The sequence below is a fragment of the Rhipicephalus microplus genome, chromosome 5 (assembly GCF_043290135.1).
Source record: "Rhipicephalus microplus isolate Deutch F79 chromosome 5, USDA_Rmic, whole genome shotgun sequence".
Lineage (NCBI taxonomy): Eukaryota > Metazoa > Arthropoda > Arachnida > Ixodida > Ixodidae > Rhipicephalus > Rhipicephalus microplus.
Window position 1 is genome coordinate 18,785,123 of NC_134704.1, and position 14,671 is coordinate 18,799,793.

The window sequence follows — 14,671 nt, forward strand, 5'->3', positions numbered from 1 at the left end:
CTGTCTGTCTGTCTGTCTGTCTGTCTGTCTGTCTGTCTGTCTGTCTGTCTGTCTGTCTGTCTGTCTATCTATCTATCTATCTATCTATCTATCTATCTATCTATCTATCTATCTATCTATCTATCTATCTATCTATCTATCTATCTATCTATCTATCTATCTATCTATCTATCTATCTATCTATCTATCTATCTATCTGTCTGTCTGTCTGTCTGTCTGTCTGTCTGTCTGTCTGTCTGTCTGTCTGTCTGTCTGTCTGTCTGTCTGTCTGTCTGTCTGTCTGTCTGTCTGTCTGTCTGTCTGTCTGTCTGTCTGTCTGTCTGTCTGTCTGTCTGTCTGTCTGTCTGTCTGTCTGTCTGTCTGTCTGTCTGTCTGTCTGTCTGTCTGTCTGTCTGTCTGTCTGTCTGTCTGTCTGTCTGTCTGTCTGTCTGTCTGTCTGTCTGTCTGTCTGTCTGTCTGTCTGTCTGTCTGTCTGTCTGTCTGTCTGTCTGTCTGTCTGTCTGTCTGTCTGTCTGTCTGTCTGTCTGTCTGTTTACGTCTCGGGGCTCTCATGGTCACTCCTTTACTTGGAGTAAACCAAAGTTAATATGGGACGGTAAAATGGTTTGACGAATACGATTCGCTGGTCATGACATGAATAATGTCACAATCTCGTCGCGAACGTCGTCAAACACTTTCCCCCCCAAAAAAAAAAACAGTGCCACATACCAGGTGGGGCTGAGTATGTGCCGAAGTTTTCCAGTTTATGTCTTGGCCGTTCCCCCCGAGTGGGTGTGAGCCGTGCTTTTAGGCCATCATCATAGTCATCAAGAAGAACGGCAAGTACACAAATTGGTAATTATAACGCTCGTTCATTAAGAAAAAGCGGACATCGACAGCGTCGACTGGACGAATGAAAATAATAAATGTTATTGTCCCAGCAGGAATAGAACTCTAGCATTCTACGTGCAAATCAAGTATTCTACCTCAGAGCCATGCCAAGCCTCGGAACTATCTTTCAAATAGACCCTAATGTTCTTCAATTGTCAATTGTGGTTGCAGTGCTGACTTTCCATTTTTGTAAACATTACATATATACTGCTGCGATAGAGCTGTCAGGTCGGGTAAGCATCAGTTGTAGTTAGGTGTTATCCACTTGAGTTTGTTCATGTGGCAGTGTCCATGGCTATGATCCTCGCGAGCAGCAGCGTTTTATATCACCTTACCGTTTCCTGTGCTGCTAATATTCATATTACTATTGACATCGTTACGCAACAGTAAACAACTGGTGATACAAAAGATATCCAACTGTTTAACGTATATCTGAGTCTGTAGTAGTTCATATCTTTAGTGCAACTTCTTAACGTTTCGCTCAATAAAAAAATACAACACAGTTTGCATGCGCATGCTTTGCAAAACACCGACTCCCAAAATACGCGAGATCTACCGAATATATAAAGTAACTTTGCCGCATGACAGCGCTGTTACGCAAAAAAGCAAACACAATGTCGTGCGGTGAAGCGTAGTTAATGCAGTGAAGTGTATCAAGAGATGACTAGGGGCACTATTTCATGACAAAGCGCATCAACCCGTTCTGGACAACACAACTTCCGTGTTCGTACTAAACCTCCTTGGTTCGTACGATCACTAATAAAATGATTACGCATTAGGGGGGGATGCAAGCGTTTTGAAGTTAGCTTTGCTCAATAGTTGGTGTGTAAGGGCCGACTGTAATGCGATGAAGCGTGATATTTTGTGCAGTGAATCATTTGTCAGTGTAAAATTTTGTCAGTGACATAGAGAGGGCGCTGTCACATGTCCTAGTGTATGCCATTTTACTATGCGCTCATCCACGCGCTGCATTCAGCCGCAGTAAAATCACCGGGGAGCCTAATGTTTAATAGTGGCACTTTGAAGAAGCTAACTTTAGGTCACCGACATTTTGTTGTCTATAGGCGCCTAGAGTTTAGCATTGGAAGATAAGCCGGATGCTGTTCTAGCCAGGAGCATACTGTCACAAACCTTTACAAACGTTTTCAGCCATCTTGAAAAGGAGTGCAGCTGGCTGAGCTTTGATCGCGGCCAACCAAGCACTTCTTGGGTGGAGCTTGGAGGATCGACGACGACTCCACCTTGCAAGGGTGTTGGCACCCCCTGTAAAGCTGTTCACGCTGCGTGGAGCACTTGTCTTGCCCAAAAGCCGCATTTCGGGTTACAACCACCGGGCTGTATAAGTGACGTTAGGTTCACGTTGATCACCACTATCATCATCATGGTGTAGCGCCGGCGGTGACCACTGGCAGAAGGCAAGCCTTGGTGGCGGGCGAGAGTTGAGCGAGTCTATTCTGTGCGTGGCGGTTGCCGCGAACGGTTGTCTCTAGCGTGGGTCCCCAGTGCGTGGCACCGCGGGCTGCGCGCCGGGGGCCCTCGTGGTTAGTCAAGCTTTGGTGACGTCGCCTTTGGTATGTTAAGGCCAAACCTCATAACCACGGAAATGCTCGCGACAGCGACGAACGACGCGACGTAGATTGCCTTCGCGGAAACAGTCACTAGCGCTGGCAAACCATATTTACGCGACGGCTTCGGCGAGCGAATTCCACCGTTGCTTGCATGAGGCCGGCTATACTTGTACCAAGGAAACCGCGTAGTGATCGGTATGCAATTTAAAAATGATATATTGCTGTGTAATGGAACGGAAAGCGTTTATTATTGCCTTGCAGCACTTTTTTATGTGCACGTGCATAAGCATCACGTTATTTCTTCGTTGTGCATGCGTGACTCGGGTGGAGGGGTGAGCGTGAGGAGGTGGCGATTTCGCGGCACATGAAGAGAACCGGCAGTACGTCATTCACGTAGATCCTGTTCCGGTGCTTTGAGCACAGCACTTCCAGGCGATGGGCGACGGTTTCCAAATCTGGATGACCGAGCGATCGCGCGAAAACTACCACGTGACACGTCGCGCGAACGCCCTGTTTCGTTTCTCATAGCATCGCTCGTCGCTGCATGTCACGTGCATTTTCGCGTTTATGAGGTTTGGCCTTTATTGTGTTTGTCATGGTATTGTGTTTGTCATGGAGTGTATGGTAATATTGGGTAAGGATGTCCTAGCGTGTTGATAACGATTGATGTATTGATTTGGCGGACGATATCGTCGTTCTAAGTTAGTTAAATAAAGGTATGTTGTTTTTGGTTTGTACCGACCGCGTCTGCTGTGCCCGTTCACTCCAACAGTGTGGTGGCGATTACAACCCCCAGACCCCACAACCTGTGTAGATGGCTAATTAACAGTCATGTCGGATTATATTGCATCTTGTCAAGACCAACATAACTTTGTCATTTCGGTCTTTGCGAATTCCAGCAGGTTTTACGGTGTGCATTGACTTGTACAAATTGAACATAGCTGGTCGTGGCACGATAGTAGGCCTGCTTTCAGTATGAGCTCCCGAAATGATGCGTGTTTCATATTTCTGATGTAATGTTTAGTGCAATGCGCTGGACGTCACTTTATCTGCGACATTCGACTGGGCATTTGACATTGACTCTGAGCATGCGCTAAAGCGTCTCGCCCTCTTTCTCGGAATCTTCAAGTATGCACCAAAAACATTGAAGGAAACCTGGCATCTTCCTAATATTAAGTGTGTGTGTTAAAATTCATACGCGCAGCGCGAGGCCCCTTCGGGATTGTTCTTGAACGTAGGTTAGAACGTGTCTAGAAAAGTGCTGTAAGCTCCATCGTGGGAATATAGGAATATAAACTCAGATGTTCACAAATAAGAAACAAATGTGAAATGGACGTTTCCGCCCTCTCGCAGAAAACTCTGGTTAAAACATTAACACAACGTCTAGAGTGGTAAAATGGGAATCGATAAGGACGAGTACTTCGAACTTCATTAACAGTCAAAAGAAAGAGCATGATTTCAATATAGTAAGGTCCTGCCAGTGTCCTATCAATACATTCGCGATTTCATTCTTTCCTCGAAGAACTCAGGAATCGAGTATGCTTCCGAGTGGATGCTTCCCACATTTTACTTCTGCAATAGAAAACTTTGCCACAGTCTTTTAGGCAATGCTTCCTGTGTTTAACTTTGTGTAGAATGAAAAAAAAAAATGGATCGTTTTATGCTTAGCATTGAAAGTTCTGTCTTCTTTTACAGCGACGCCGTCGTTTTAGTAGTCTGGCTGTTTCGATGCTGCTGTCTGGGATATTCTATTTATAACTTTATGTTTGTAAATAATCACCATGATAATCTCAAACTCAGGCGACATGGGTATTAAAAGTAAATAAATCATTGTATACTTCGGTGGCTTTTTGGGTAAAACAAAAACAAGGGGGATTTTGAACAGACTCTGAGATTTAGTTTTGATATAGCAAGCGTATCTTGTCTTTTTTCTTTTTATGAGAGAAGGGAACACGAGGCTTGGTACATTTACTTTCGAAATTCTCCGATTCGCGTAAACTGTGCCATGTTAATTCATGCTCGATTATGTAACAGCTACATGTATGAACTTCACTTCTGGAACCAGTGCAGCTCTACAGTACGGTAATATTTAGGATATTACCATACTGTACACGTATATATATATATATATATATATATATATATATATATATATATATATATATATATATATATATATATATATATATATATATATATATATATATATATAAGGGAAAGACGTGTATATTTAAGGGCTCGTTTTTTCGTGTTTTGACACAATAATAATTAGATATAACAGACAATAATGCCAAGGGAAGCGTGAAGGAAGTTATTAGACCTAATTGTAATGTAAATGTGAAGAAAGAAAAGTGGCTGATAAGATAACTGCCGGTGGGTAGGAACATAGCTTCAGCTAATGATGTAGCAACATATGGTTATAAATTGGATCCTTCAGAAAACTCGTTTATGTTTCGCCAGCTCTTGACATAATAATTTCATAACGATTATCCGATGTTCTTAGCCTGCTTCATGGCCTCGCTTGCTACTCCAGGTGCGGGTTGCTGACTATATGGTGTACTCAGTGATAACATTCGCCCACAGATAACATGTACCTCACTACTCATGTCTGTATCGTGGCAACCAAACTACGTTTGGTTCAATGCGTGGCAATGCGATTCTATGCGTGGCAACCAAACTACGTTTGGTTGCCACGCATTGAATCGCACCATCACTTCGCATTCCGGCCAGCGTTTTAGGACACTCGAGAGCGGTAATATTAGGTTCCTAAAGCATTTTAAAATGAATAGTTATTGTGAAAGCCTTTTACTGTACACAATAAGGGCAAATGCTCACTGTTTCTTCTTCTCTCATCCTTACGTTTCCCTTTGCCCTCTCGCCAGCGTAACGTAGCTAACCAGATGCTCTTATTATTAAGGTACTTCTCTTTTCATTAGATATATATGTAAGGGTGTAGTTGGCTACTAAGAGCAGCCGACCTACTGCCGACGTGTTCGTCAATCGGAAAAACTCGCAGCCAACAACTGGTAGTCGGTCGCCGAACAAGTCCATTGGTGCTTAGGTTTATATCAGGATGTGTAGGTTCACATCTCCACGAGTTCAGAGTAAGTGGTGCATGCTTTTCACATTGTGGCTAAATTAAGTGATATTGCAATCTAAATGCATATCATGGTTCAAATTTTACGGCCGTGTGCGGCTAACGAAAATTTTGTAGTTCGCATCTTCGAAAATCAGGCCGGGGGGCAGGCAGAAATTTTTTTCGGGGGTGGGGGACCCCCTTGATATTGAAGGAGAGGGGGTATCAGCTTTGTATGCGATGTCGTAAGAAATTTTGGCGTGGGAGCACTGCCCTGGTGTGCCAAACTCTAGTTACGCCACTGCAGCCAGGGTTCAAAAGGCAGTAAAGATCTGTGTGTTTGAACTGTTTGATTGAAAAACGCATGCTTTAAAAACATTGGTTTAAAAACAGTGCTTTAGAAACATCGGAAACCCCTATTTAGAAAAAAAAAGCAGCCTAGAAAGATTATGCCCAGAAGCCCCGACGTGTAAAGTTTCATAGTTGATCGCAGTATAAAAAAAACGGAAGAAACTCACCCTGGCTGGCGGCTGGCTGAGATTCACTGGTTCCTTATTTGGGACAGCTCGAGGTGCAGACAGAGAATCCCAGACTCCGATTCTTTAAAACACTTTATTATTTCGAGAGTTATAGCGCAGAAGTACATTAGTATACAATAACAAAAAAAGCACAACTACACTCACATTACTGTATTAATTCTCATTTTCTCTAAAAATATACTTGTACGAGTATCGACAACTATACTCTTGGTCTCACACATCTCTCCGTTTAGATTCCAAATGCGTGTGCTATGATTGAGGTGTGTGTGTGTGTTTGTTTGCTGAGCTATACGAAGTTGTAGATGATTTTTTTTCTCTCTATGTAACGGTCTTCGCAGCATGTACAAAAAGCAGGTAATAAGCACGCTCGTGGTGTCTATGTACTGCGTAACACAATTCTTTGGCCACGTTGGTTTACACATTTTGTGCCCACACGTACGCCGACGGGCTCAATCTACTTTTGGAAGACTTGCGACCTGGCCCAAATAAGTTCATTGCAGCTACGCCGGCCACTACGAGACACTATCTAGTGTATATACGTATGTATACGGACACGAAAGCGGTGCGATACAACAGTTCACAGCTTACGACACACTGTGTTGTTTGCTGGCGTTTGGCAAAGATTATTCTAGGTCTTGTGCTTGTGATCACTGTTTTACGATGAAGTGTTCAGTTCAATAATGTGATGTGATATTTTACAATGGACAGATACACAAAGATATGCAGTCATACCTACAAGAAAAAGTAGTGGATATGAAAGGACAAAAAAACAAACAAACACCGGCGAGGACTGAACTAAATTAGGTCAACATTACAGTCTCATTAAAAAAAATCTGGTGGTGCATTGTGACCTTCCTGCACGGAATGTTGCGTGAATTATTTCACAATAGCAGAAGCAGATTTATTATGCAGTAATACATTTGTGGACATCGCCCGACTCTCAATTGTTTTTAACCTTGTTTTCTTAACAGACGCTTGACTTATACAGAGAGCCGTGCTTATAAGTGTTTTCACATCTGCAATAAATAAGTGTGTTGTAACTTGTCACGAGGCGCCGCTTCAGTATGGAGGGTGTTTAAGTACACCATTTGTGAGATTTATGTCAAATTTTTGTGCACCCGATCACACTCATCCGACAGTTTCTGTCATGTTAAAGTTTTCTTTTCTTCCCTACAGCTATAAATATGTATGCATAAACATAGCATCAATATGCTGTCTCTCATTTCAAATGACTCGCATGTATAAAGCACGCCTGACAGTTTACGTGGCTTCGAAAGAAGCATAACAGAATGTAAGGTTTTTCCCGCCAATATCAGTGAATCTGTACAACTGATTAAGAAAGCACCATACAATGTAGACGTCGGTGTTTCTTAAATGCTTAATCATTCTGGGAATTCCACAACACTATCAACGCTCTAACATATTCATGCACTCACTTAGCAAAATACGAATATAGTAGAGCAGTTTTTTACATTATCGATGACCAGTCTAAGCATGGTAGTTGAGCTTTCCCGGTACAGACAACGTGATTCTGTTCTCACAAGGTCTATACGTAATGACAAATCATATCCAAGCGCACTATAAAAACTAATGACGTGTTGTGGTAGCAAAATACACACAAAATAGTTTTTTATTGCAAGGTAGCCGCTTCTGAAAAACGACTTGGCTACAGACACTGCTAGAAAACCAAGCTATACGCAGTAAACATTGTATATGGGACACCAAGTAATCGAGCGTACAATGCTTGTGTAGTCCGATACTTGCCTTCATATGTCTCTTCTAGCATTTCGCAAATGGTACTAAAAGGCCCGATTTCTTTTCGATCAGTAGGAGTTATCATAACGCCAGAAGCTGACATGCTGTAGCAACATTCTGGCCGTTTTTACGCCTACAAATACCACGTTTTTTCTTTCTTTATTTAAGGCTGCAACATGCACTCATTGAATGCGTTGTCATATTTCACGCTTTTATGCAAAGCGAATTAAGGCTTGAAAATCTTCATCTCCGACCGTAGCATCCTTACGTCTACCTGTCAGTACAAAGTCGATTGAGTCTTATGAATACGAAATGAACTCACCTTGAAGCGACACTCTTTTTACTGACAGGAATATAGCAGTCAAAGCAGACAAAGTTAAACTTTCTCCGAGTGGATGTTCTCTTTTTGTTTAACGTGTCTGTATTTTTTCCCTCATACACGCAGTTGAAACCTTTATTAAGGTGTGCCATCAGCCGGTGCTTCTACAGTGACCTTGTTGGCAGCGGCTTCCTTCGCCACGGGCCAATCCAACGGAAAGTGGATTGCGAGCGAGCGCCGTCCTTCTTGCTTTGCCATCTGATATTGATTTTTCACGTTACGCCGTAACACCGAAAAAAAGAAAAGCAACAGAACACGAACATACCGTGCGGAACGGGCAGTCAGTATACAAGTTCATGCCCCTCCAGACCTCGTTTTCTTTTCAGTTCTGAGGCCTGGAGGACCGACAACATGCACGGAAACACTCGTGGTCTGCAGTCTTTGCAACACAGCAAACACACTGGGGAGCATAGCGAAGCGGGGAGGAATCAGAACACACACACACGGCTTGCGGTCCAACGGCGAGGAATGGCCGAAGAAAACGAAGGAGACCCATGGTAGATAACACGAATGACGCAGCAATTATGTCGTCGCTGTCGGTGTGTGCGCAAGTCGGCGCCGGAGCTTTTTTCTTCGCGCTGCTTACCAGGACAATGACGTAACTTTACTAAACTAGGCACAGCTGGGAGATAAAAAAGTTGAGAGAGGCTTGCGGCACCGTGCATTGAACGAGGTACAAATCTTTTCGCCGTTAGCGACGTACACGTCGATGCCGAAGCCGGTGCTGTCATCTTGATACCAGGGCAGGGTCATTATTTTTGCTGTGGCAGTGGCGTGGTTTTCCGGAAACCGATAAGAAATTGTCAAGTACGTTGTGACCTGGTAGCATGACGCATTCATTTTCCCACATACACCGACAAGCACGTCGACGCCGAAGCTGCAGCTGCCATAACGCCACTTCCTGGCCGGGTCCATCTTCGGCTGATTGCAGATTGAATTTCCAGGAAGCTTTCATATTTTAGTTTTACTGGACAATTTTTCTTTGTAGGTGTGAGTGGTGAAGACAGATGCGCAGAACATCAATGCTTAGATGGGGTGCCGGACTGAAGTGCACAGCACAATAACAAGACACACGTACTTATCACGTCACGGCTTGCCGCTGGGAGAACATTTTACTTCCAGTAATGGTCGCTGCTTCGTACCCCGAATAATATGCCCATTGGCGCAGGCATTCTTAAGCGTAGTTACCGTGAACCGCTTTCATACACTTAGACGATTCCTCTGCATGGTGCCGCCTGGTTTCTCATACTTGAAGCTCTGTGATCTCCGTGTCACCGCGCGTCATTTGTATGCAGTGACCAACGATGGCTGCGCGACGCGCGTTCTCAGCAGGCACACGCTCTTTACAGCTGGAAGTTGTGCATGGACGTGGAGTACTCGGAGCGGTAGTTTGGGGCGGTGTTTTGACCGCCCTTGGAGCGCGTCGTCCGGTGCGAGTATTCGGAGAACCTGTCGGCATCGTGTTGAGACGGCACCAGACCGCCACCTGGCTGAGGCATCAGCATCACGGGTTGCAGATTCATGGACTTGCGCGACGCTGTCGACTGGTTGTCTGCCATGAAGGCGCTGTTCACCTCCCCTGCGTCGGACAGACGAGAAAAAAACGACGACGAATGAAGTGCACTGTAGCCAGGTGAGTGGCTAATAGATTCTATAATCAGAAATGGTCTTACAAGGGGAACTGGACGAATAGCGCGAGTTTTATGTCAGTGTTTCTTATTAACCAAGTATAAAACGACCACTATTACGTTACGCGTGAAAACACAAAAAGTCTACAGCAATGCACAAAAAAGGAAACACTTCTCTCGACGTTCTTATATACCAAGTGGCACGTTCACACCGACCGCTGTAGGGGCATATGCCCCCGTGTGTATATGCCCCCGTAGTATATGTGTATATGTGTAGTATATGTGTATATATGCGTAGTATGTGTATATGCGTAGTATATGTGTATATGTGTGTATATGCCCCTGTAGGGTATATGCCCCCGTGTGTGTGTGAGCATAGTTAACGTAACGTCTGAATAGCGCGAAGGATGTACGGAAAAGATAAACAAAAATGTTAAGAAGCTAATAAATGCCTTCGTACTATTACCAACTGAAGTACACCCGCAGTCTTCTCGAAGTGACCACATGTGCGATAACAGACATAGTTCTTCTTGCATAGGTTATAATAATTATAATAATAATAATAGTAAAAAGAAGGACGTATTTTGCTACATAGAATACACTGAGCATATTCAGCCACATACTCAAAGCAAGCGGATGACAGTCTGTAATCATTTGCTAAATAATAATTGATGAAAGCACGTCCAAGCACACGCAGTACGCCATATGATCAGGCTGTGACGACCAGAAAAATCTGTTCACACTATATATGCCCTCACAGTTATTTGAGAAATATTCGAGAAAAAAAAAACTGGTGAGCATTTTTTTTTACCAGTATACGTGTGCGGCGACGTCGATATAACGAAGGCAAACAAATTGAATAGGCCCGTAACTAAGAGGCTTGCATGACGTGTATCCTACTTTCTAAAGCCTATAGCTTAGTTAAACATGTGCATCAAGAGCTTGATCGTGCACCTTTATCTTTGAGAGTTGAGCGCAAGGAAACACAATCACATGCGGTATAAGTGTGTTTGCCAGTGCCCTCTATTTTTGTGTTTGTTTCCTAGCAAATTTTAATGAAACAAAAATAACTATACACTCTAAAAAAACATCGAGTAAAAAGGGTGTCTTTTTGTCCCACAACAATAATCGTCATCAGGCTTGCGCGCGTTTTCTTTCTTGAAAACTTGGCGCTGGCCACTTTCCTATCGAGAATGCAATTTAACCCTGATAATGGGCATGTCGATCGTGACCGGAATGTACAGGGCGCGGGGCGATAGCGCAAGGATGGAACGCAATATGGATGACGATTATTGTTGTGGGACAAAGAAACACCCTTTTTACTCGCTCTTTTTTTAGAGTGTAAAGCTATCATGTTTCAAGCGAAAGGTGTTTTTGTTTGCCTCGTGTCTTTTTTTTTCTTCCGGCTCACACATCAGCTGCTAAGTCTCATTGTACGCTCTAACATCCGCTTGATTTATCGCGTTTCATTTTTTTCTTCGCCCGTGATATCACATCAGACATATCCAGTCAAAATCCTTTTGTCAAACGAAACCTTGCTGTTCTTCAAGGGGAACGTCGCTGGCAGTAACGCTGCAAAGGGCGCAGTACAGGCGTCACTCGTGCGAAGACAAAAGGGCGCGTTGAAATGAGAGCTATATACGAGTCGGGTTCGGCGATACAAATAGCGCGATGAGTTCATTCTGTTCCCGAACAATGGACCGTTGGATGATGCCTCCGCCCCTGCGTTTTGTGGGGCAGGTCGCTCCTCCGGCCCCGCAGGGGTATTCAATGAGCCAGAAATAACAGCTTATGCGCGTCGGTGCAGCACCGCGCGCCTGTGTAACTGGTAGGTGCGACAAGTGGTCGGGACCTGCGCCCGCGTTTGGTTGTTTTGTACAGCGCTTCAAAACGACTGGTTGCTTGAAATAAGTTTCACTGGCGGCGGCTGCTCACATAACGAAAACTTCGGGATCACACATACGATCTATAAAAAGCGATATGACGATGTGCAATTAACGCGTGTCATCTCATTAAAAATGTTTAATAACACCAGTAAAATAATTATAACATTTTACAACCGTAAATTACGATATAATTTTGAGGGAGGCCATAGTAGAGGACTCGGGAACCTCCGGACTACCTGGGGTATTTCAACGTGCACCTAAATTTAAGAAAACGGGTCTCATCTATATGATTCCACCTCCATTCCGTGACCTATTCATGAGGCAACTGCTCTGGTATAGCAGAACTTGCCACCCTATATCACACTTGAGTCACAGAGGAAATAATGAGGGAAGAGTATGGCACAGCCCTGTGCAAAAAGTACTTTGCAGCAGTGCACCTGGTAATTAGAACTACACGCAGAAATTTCAGCTTGCTTATTCGAAGGCAGGTTTAGAGCTGCGAGCTATGACATTAATATTTCAATAGAACAATGTAAATTGTAAACTGGACAACCAGACTCTTTCTGAAGAAAGAATCCAAAGAATCCTGCGCTACCGACAGGACTTTTATGTCGCAGAAGAAGGCTGTAAAGGTGCTGCTGCGCTTCTTGCGCTCAACCGGCTTGTCCAAACGACTGTGATCGGAACGCCCTGCATGTGTGTGCATGTGAAGTTTTTAAATAATTTATTTTATATCTCTTTATCCTCATTCCGACCCCTATTTTCTCACCACTGTACAGGGTAGCAAACCAGTTCTTCTAGGTTATCCTCCCTGTCTCTTCCGTTTATTTATTTCTCTTTCTTGTGGGTATTGAATTGTCCGTCGATGTAACAAGCGCCTTTGTGCTCTGCTGCTAATTTTCGGCTGTAAGTTCGGTCCTCTACCTTCAGGAGGACAAAAAAAAGCTAAACTCAATCACAAAATCTCAGAGAGGAAACGAATGTGTATTAAAATTTCTATGCGCCCGGGAGCTGGATTATCTGTGCTCTATTGATTGATATGTGGGGTTTAACGTCCCAAAACCACTATATGATTATGAGAGACGCCGTAGTCGAGGGCTCCGGAAATTTAGACCACCTGGGGTTCTTTAACGTGCACCCAAATCTGAGTACACGGGCCTACAACATTTCCGCCTCCATCGGAAATGCAGCCGCCGCAGCCGGGATTCGAACCCGCGCCCTGCGGGTCAGCAGCCGAGTACCTTAGCCACTAGACCACCGCGGCGGGGCATCTGTGCTCTATTGTACTAGTGCATTGTGCTGGGTGGTGCACATCTTGAAAAAAAGTAATGAACATTAGCTTTAAAGGATCCCTAGAGAGAGAGTTTGGAAATACAAATAAGCAGCGCGTTATTATCCCCTGACGTATCCCGTTTTCTGGCCGCATTTCATGACGTGAACTTGATGATGAACATTAAAGCCATTAGGCTATAACCTTTCTATTTTTCAATATAAGATTGATATCAGTCGAGATTTGCATGATACGTGGTTTTCACATACTGTCCCACAATTGTCTATCCTTAACTGTCTCGTCTGTCGGGCGCGGCCAGCTGATTTATTTCTTTCTTCTTTTTTTATTACGATAAGTCTTGCCCTAGTGACATATAATACTTTTCATGAGTATACGTGTATTAGATGTGTGTACAAGGCCTGTGTTATGTATTAATTGAAGCATTGTCTTGTGAAATCATCTGTCCAGCGTTGATAGCCTGTCGTGACATTGTAGTCAAGAGTGGCTTGCAGGAATTGCATGCATTCATACGGGGGGACCTTCGCGTGATTTCGCACTAGGCTAGCGGTGATCACAGTGTGCAGTAGGTGAAGGGACATGACTTGCGCTTGTAGAATGCGAAACAACGATGATAAGAAAACAGCTTTTTTCGTTTCGAAACAGTGAGTTGTTTTGGGGACTCATTGAATAGCAGCAGGTTTCCTGTGGCGATTTTTTGATTAGCTGCGTGCCATTAAGTCGAATCAGTGATTGCATGGGGTAAGCTAGCATACTCTAGTGAACGACCAGGAACTATTTTCTTGTGTTTCTGGTTTGCAGTAGTGGAAAAAACAACACTTATAATAAATGCGCCAGAAGTAATCGTAAGGGCCCGCAGTATATTGTCGGAGGAACGGAAAATTCCAGCGCACGATGTTCGACTGTTGCACAAAGAGCGGACTCTTGGTGTGACGTTCCTCAGTTATTTCACATATATACTCTTTACCGAGGCTAGCCACAGCTAATGCGTTGTTCTTATCGGCTACTAGCGGTGACTGCCCAGCGCGGTTAGTTTTTTTGGCGTTAAATGTTAATTTCGCCGGGCTTCAGGACAGTTCCCAGCCAGAAACGATAGGAAAGATGACGAGATCGAAAGAGATAAGGGAAAGATCTTTATGTTGGCAGTGGTACACGAACGAGCATGGTCCGTCGTGTGGAAACACGTCATGTTTGCGGTCAGCGGTGGTGTCAGGAACCAACAGCGCGCGTCGCGTAGACCGTCGTCTTTGGGTCGTTCTCGAAACGCTTCGCTTCACAGACGTTTTGGGTGAATCACCGCGGGACTTTACACGCCCTTTTTTATCTGCCAGCGAAGGAGCTAATGCAGTGAAGCGTTTCCCTTCGCCGCTGGCGACATGCTGCCCTCGATCTGTTTTTCGGCTCTTCCTTGGCAAGTTTCTGGGCGGATGAATATCAGCGATTGACAGTGACGATATTGTATAAATATAGTAGTGTGAGTAAGCATGGAAAACCAATTTTATTTTTAAACATGCGTACGCGCGTGCTCATTCGTTGGTGCGTGTCTAACGTTTCAATTCAGTGTTAAACATAAAACAGGCTTAAGAACACGGGTAGATGTAAATCAGATAGTACACGTGTATGCTGATGTTCAAAGCGCATTCTCGTAGAAACCCTACATTTTCCCGCTTCTACAAACTTAG

The 14,671-nt window shown here is 44.0% G+C and overlaps 1 protein-coding gene across 1 annotated transcript in view; it reads right to left on the reverse strand.

Moving 5' to 3' along the window:
* Positions 1 to 6,107: 6,107 nt before the first annotated feature.
* Positions 6,108 to 14,671, reverse strand: part of Tmhs (Tetraspan membrane protein in hair cell stereocilia) — a 156,043-nt gene continuing 147,479 nt past the window's right edge. Inside the window, exon 3 of the mRNA XM_037426060.2 lies at positions 6,108 to 9,766. Within this exon, the coding sequence (XP_037281957.2) occupies positions 9,531 to 9,766 (236 nt within the window). The 3' untranslated portion in view covers positions 6,108 to 9,530. The remainder of the gene's footprint in view (positions 9,767 to 14,671) is intronic.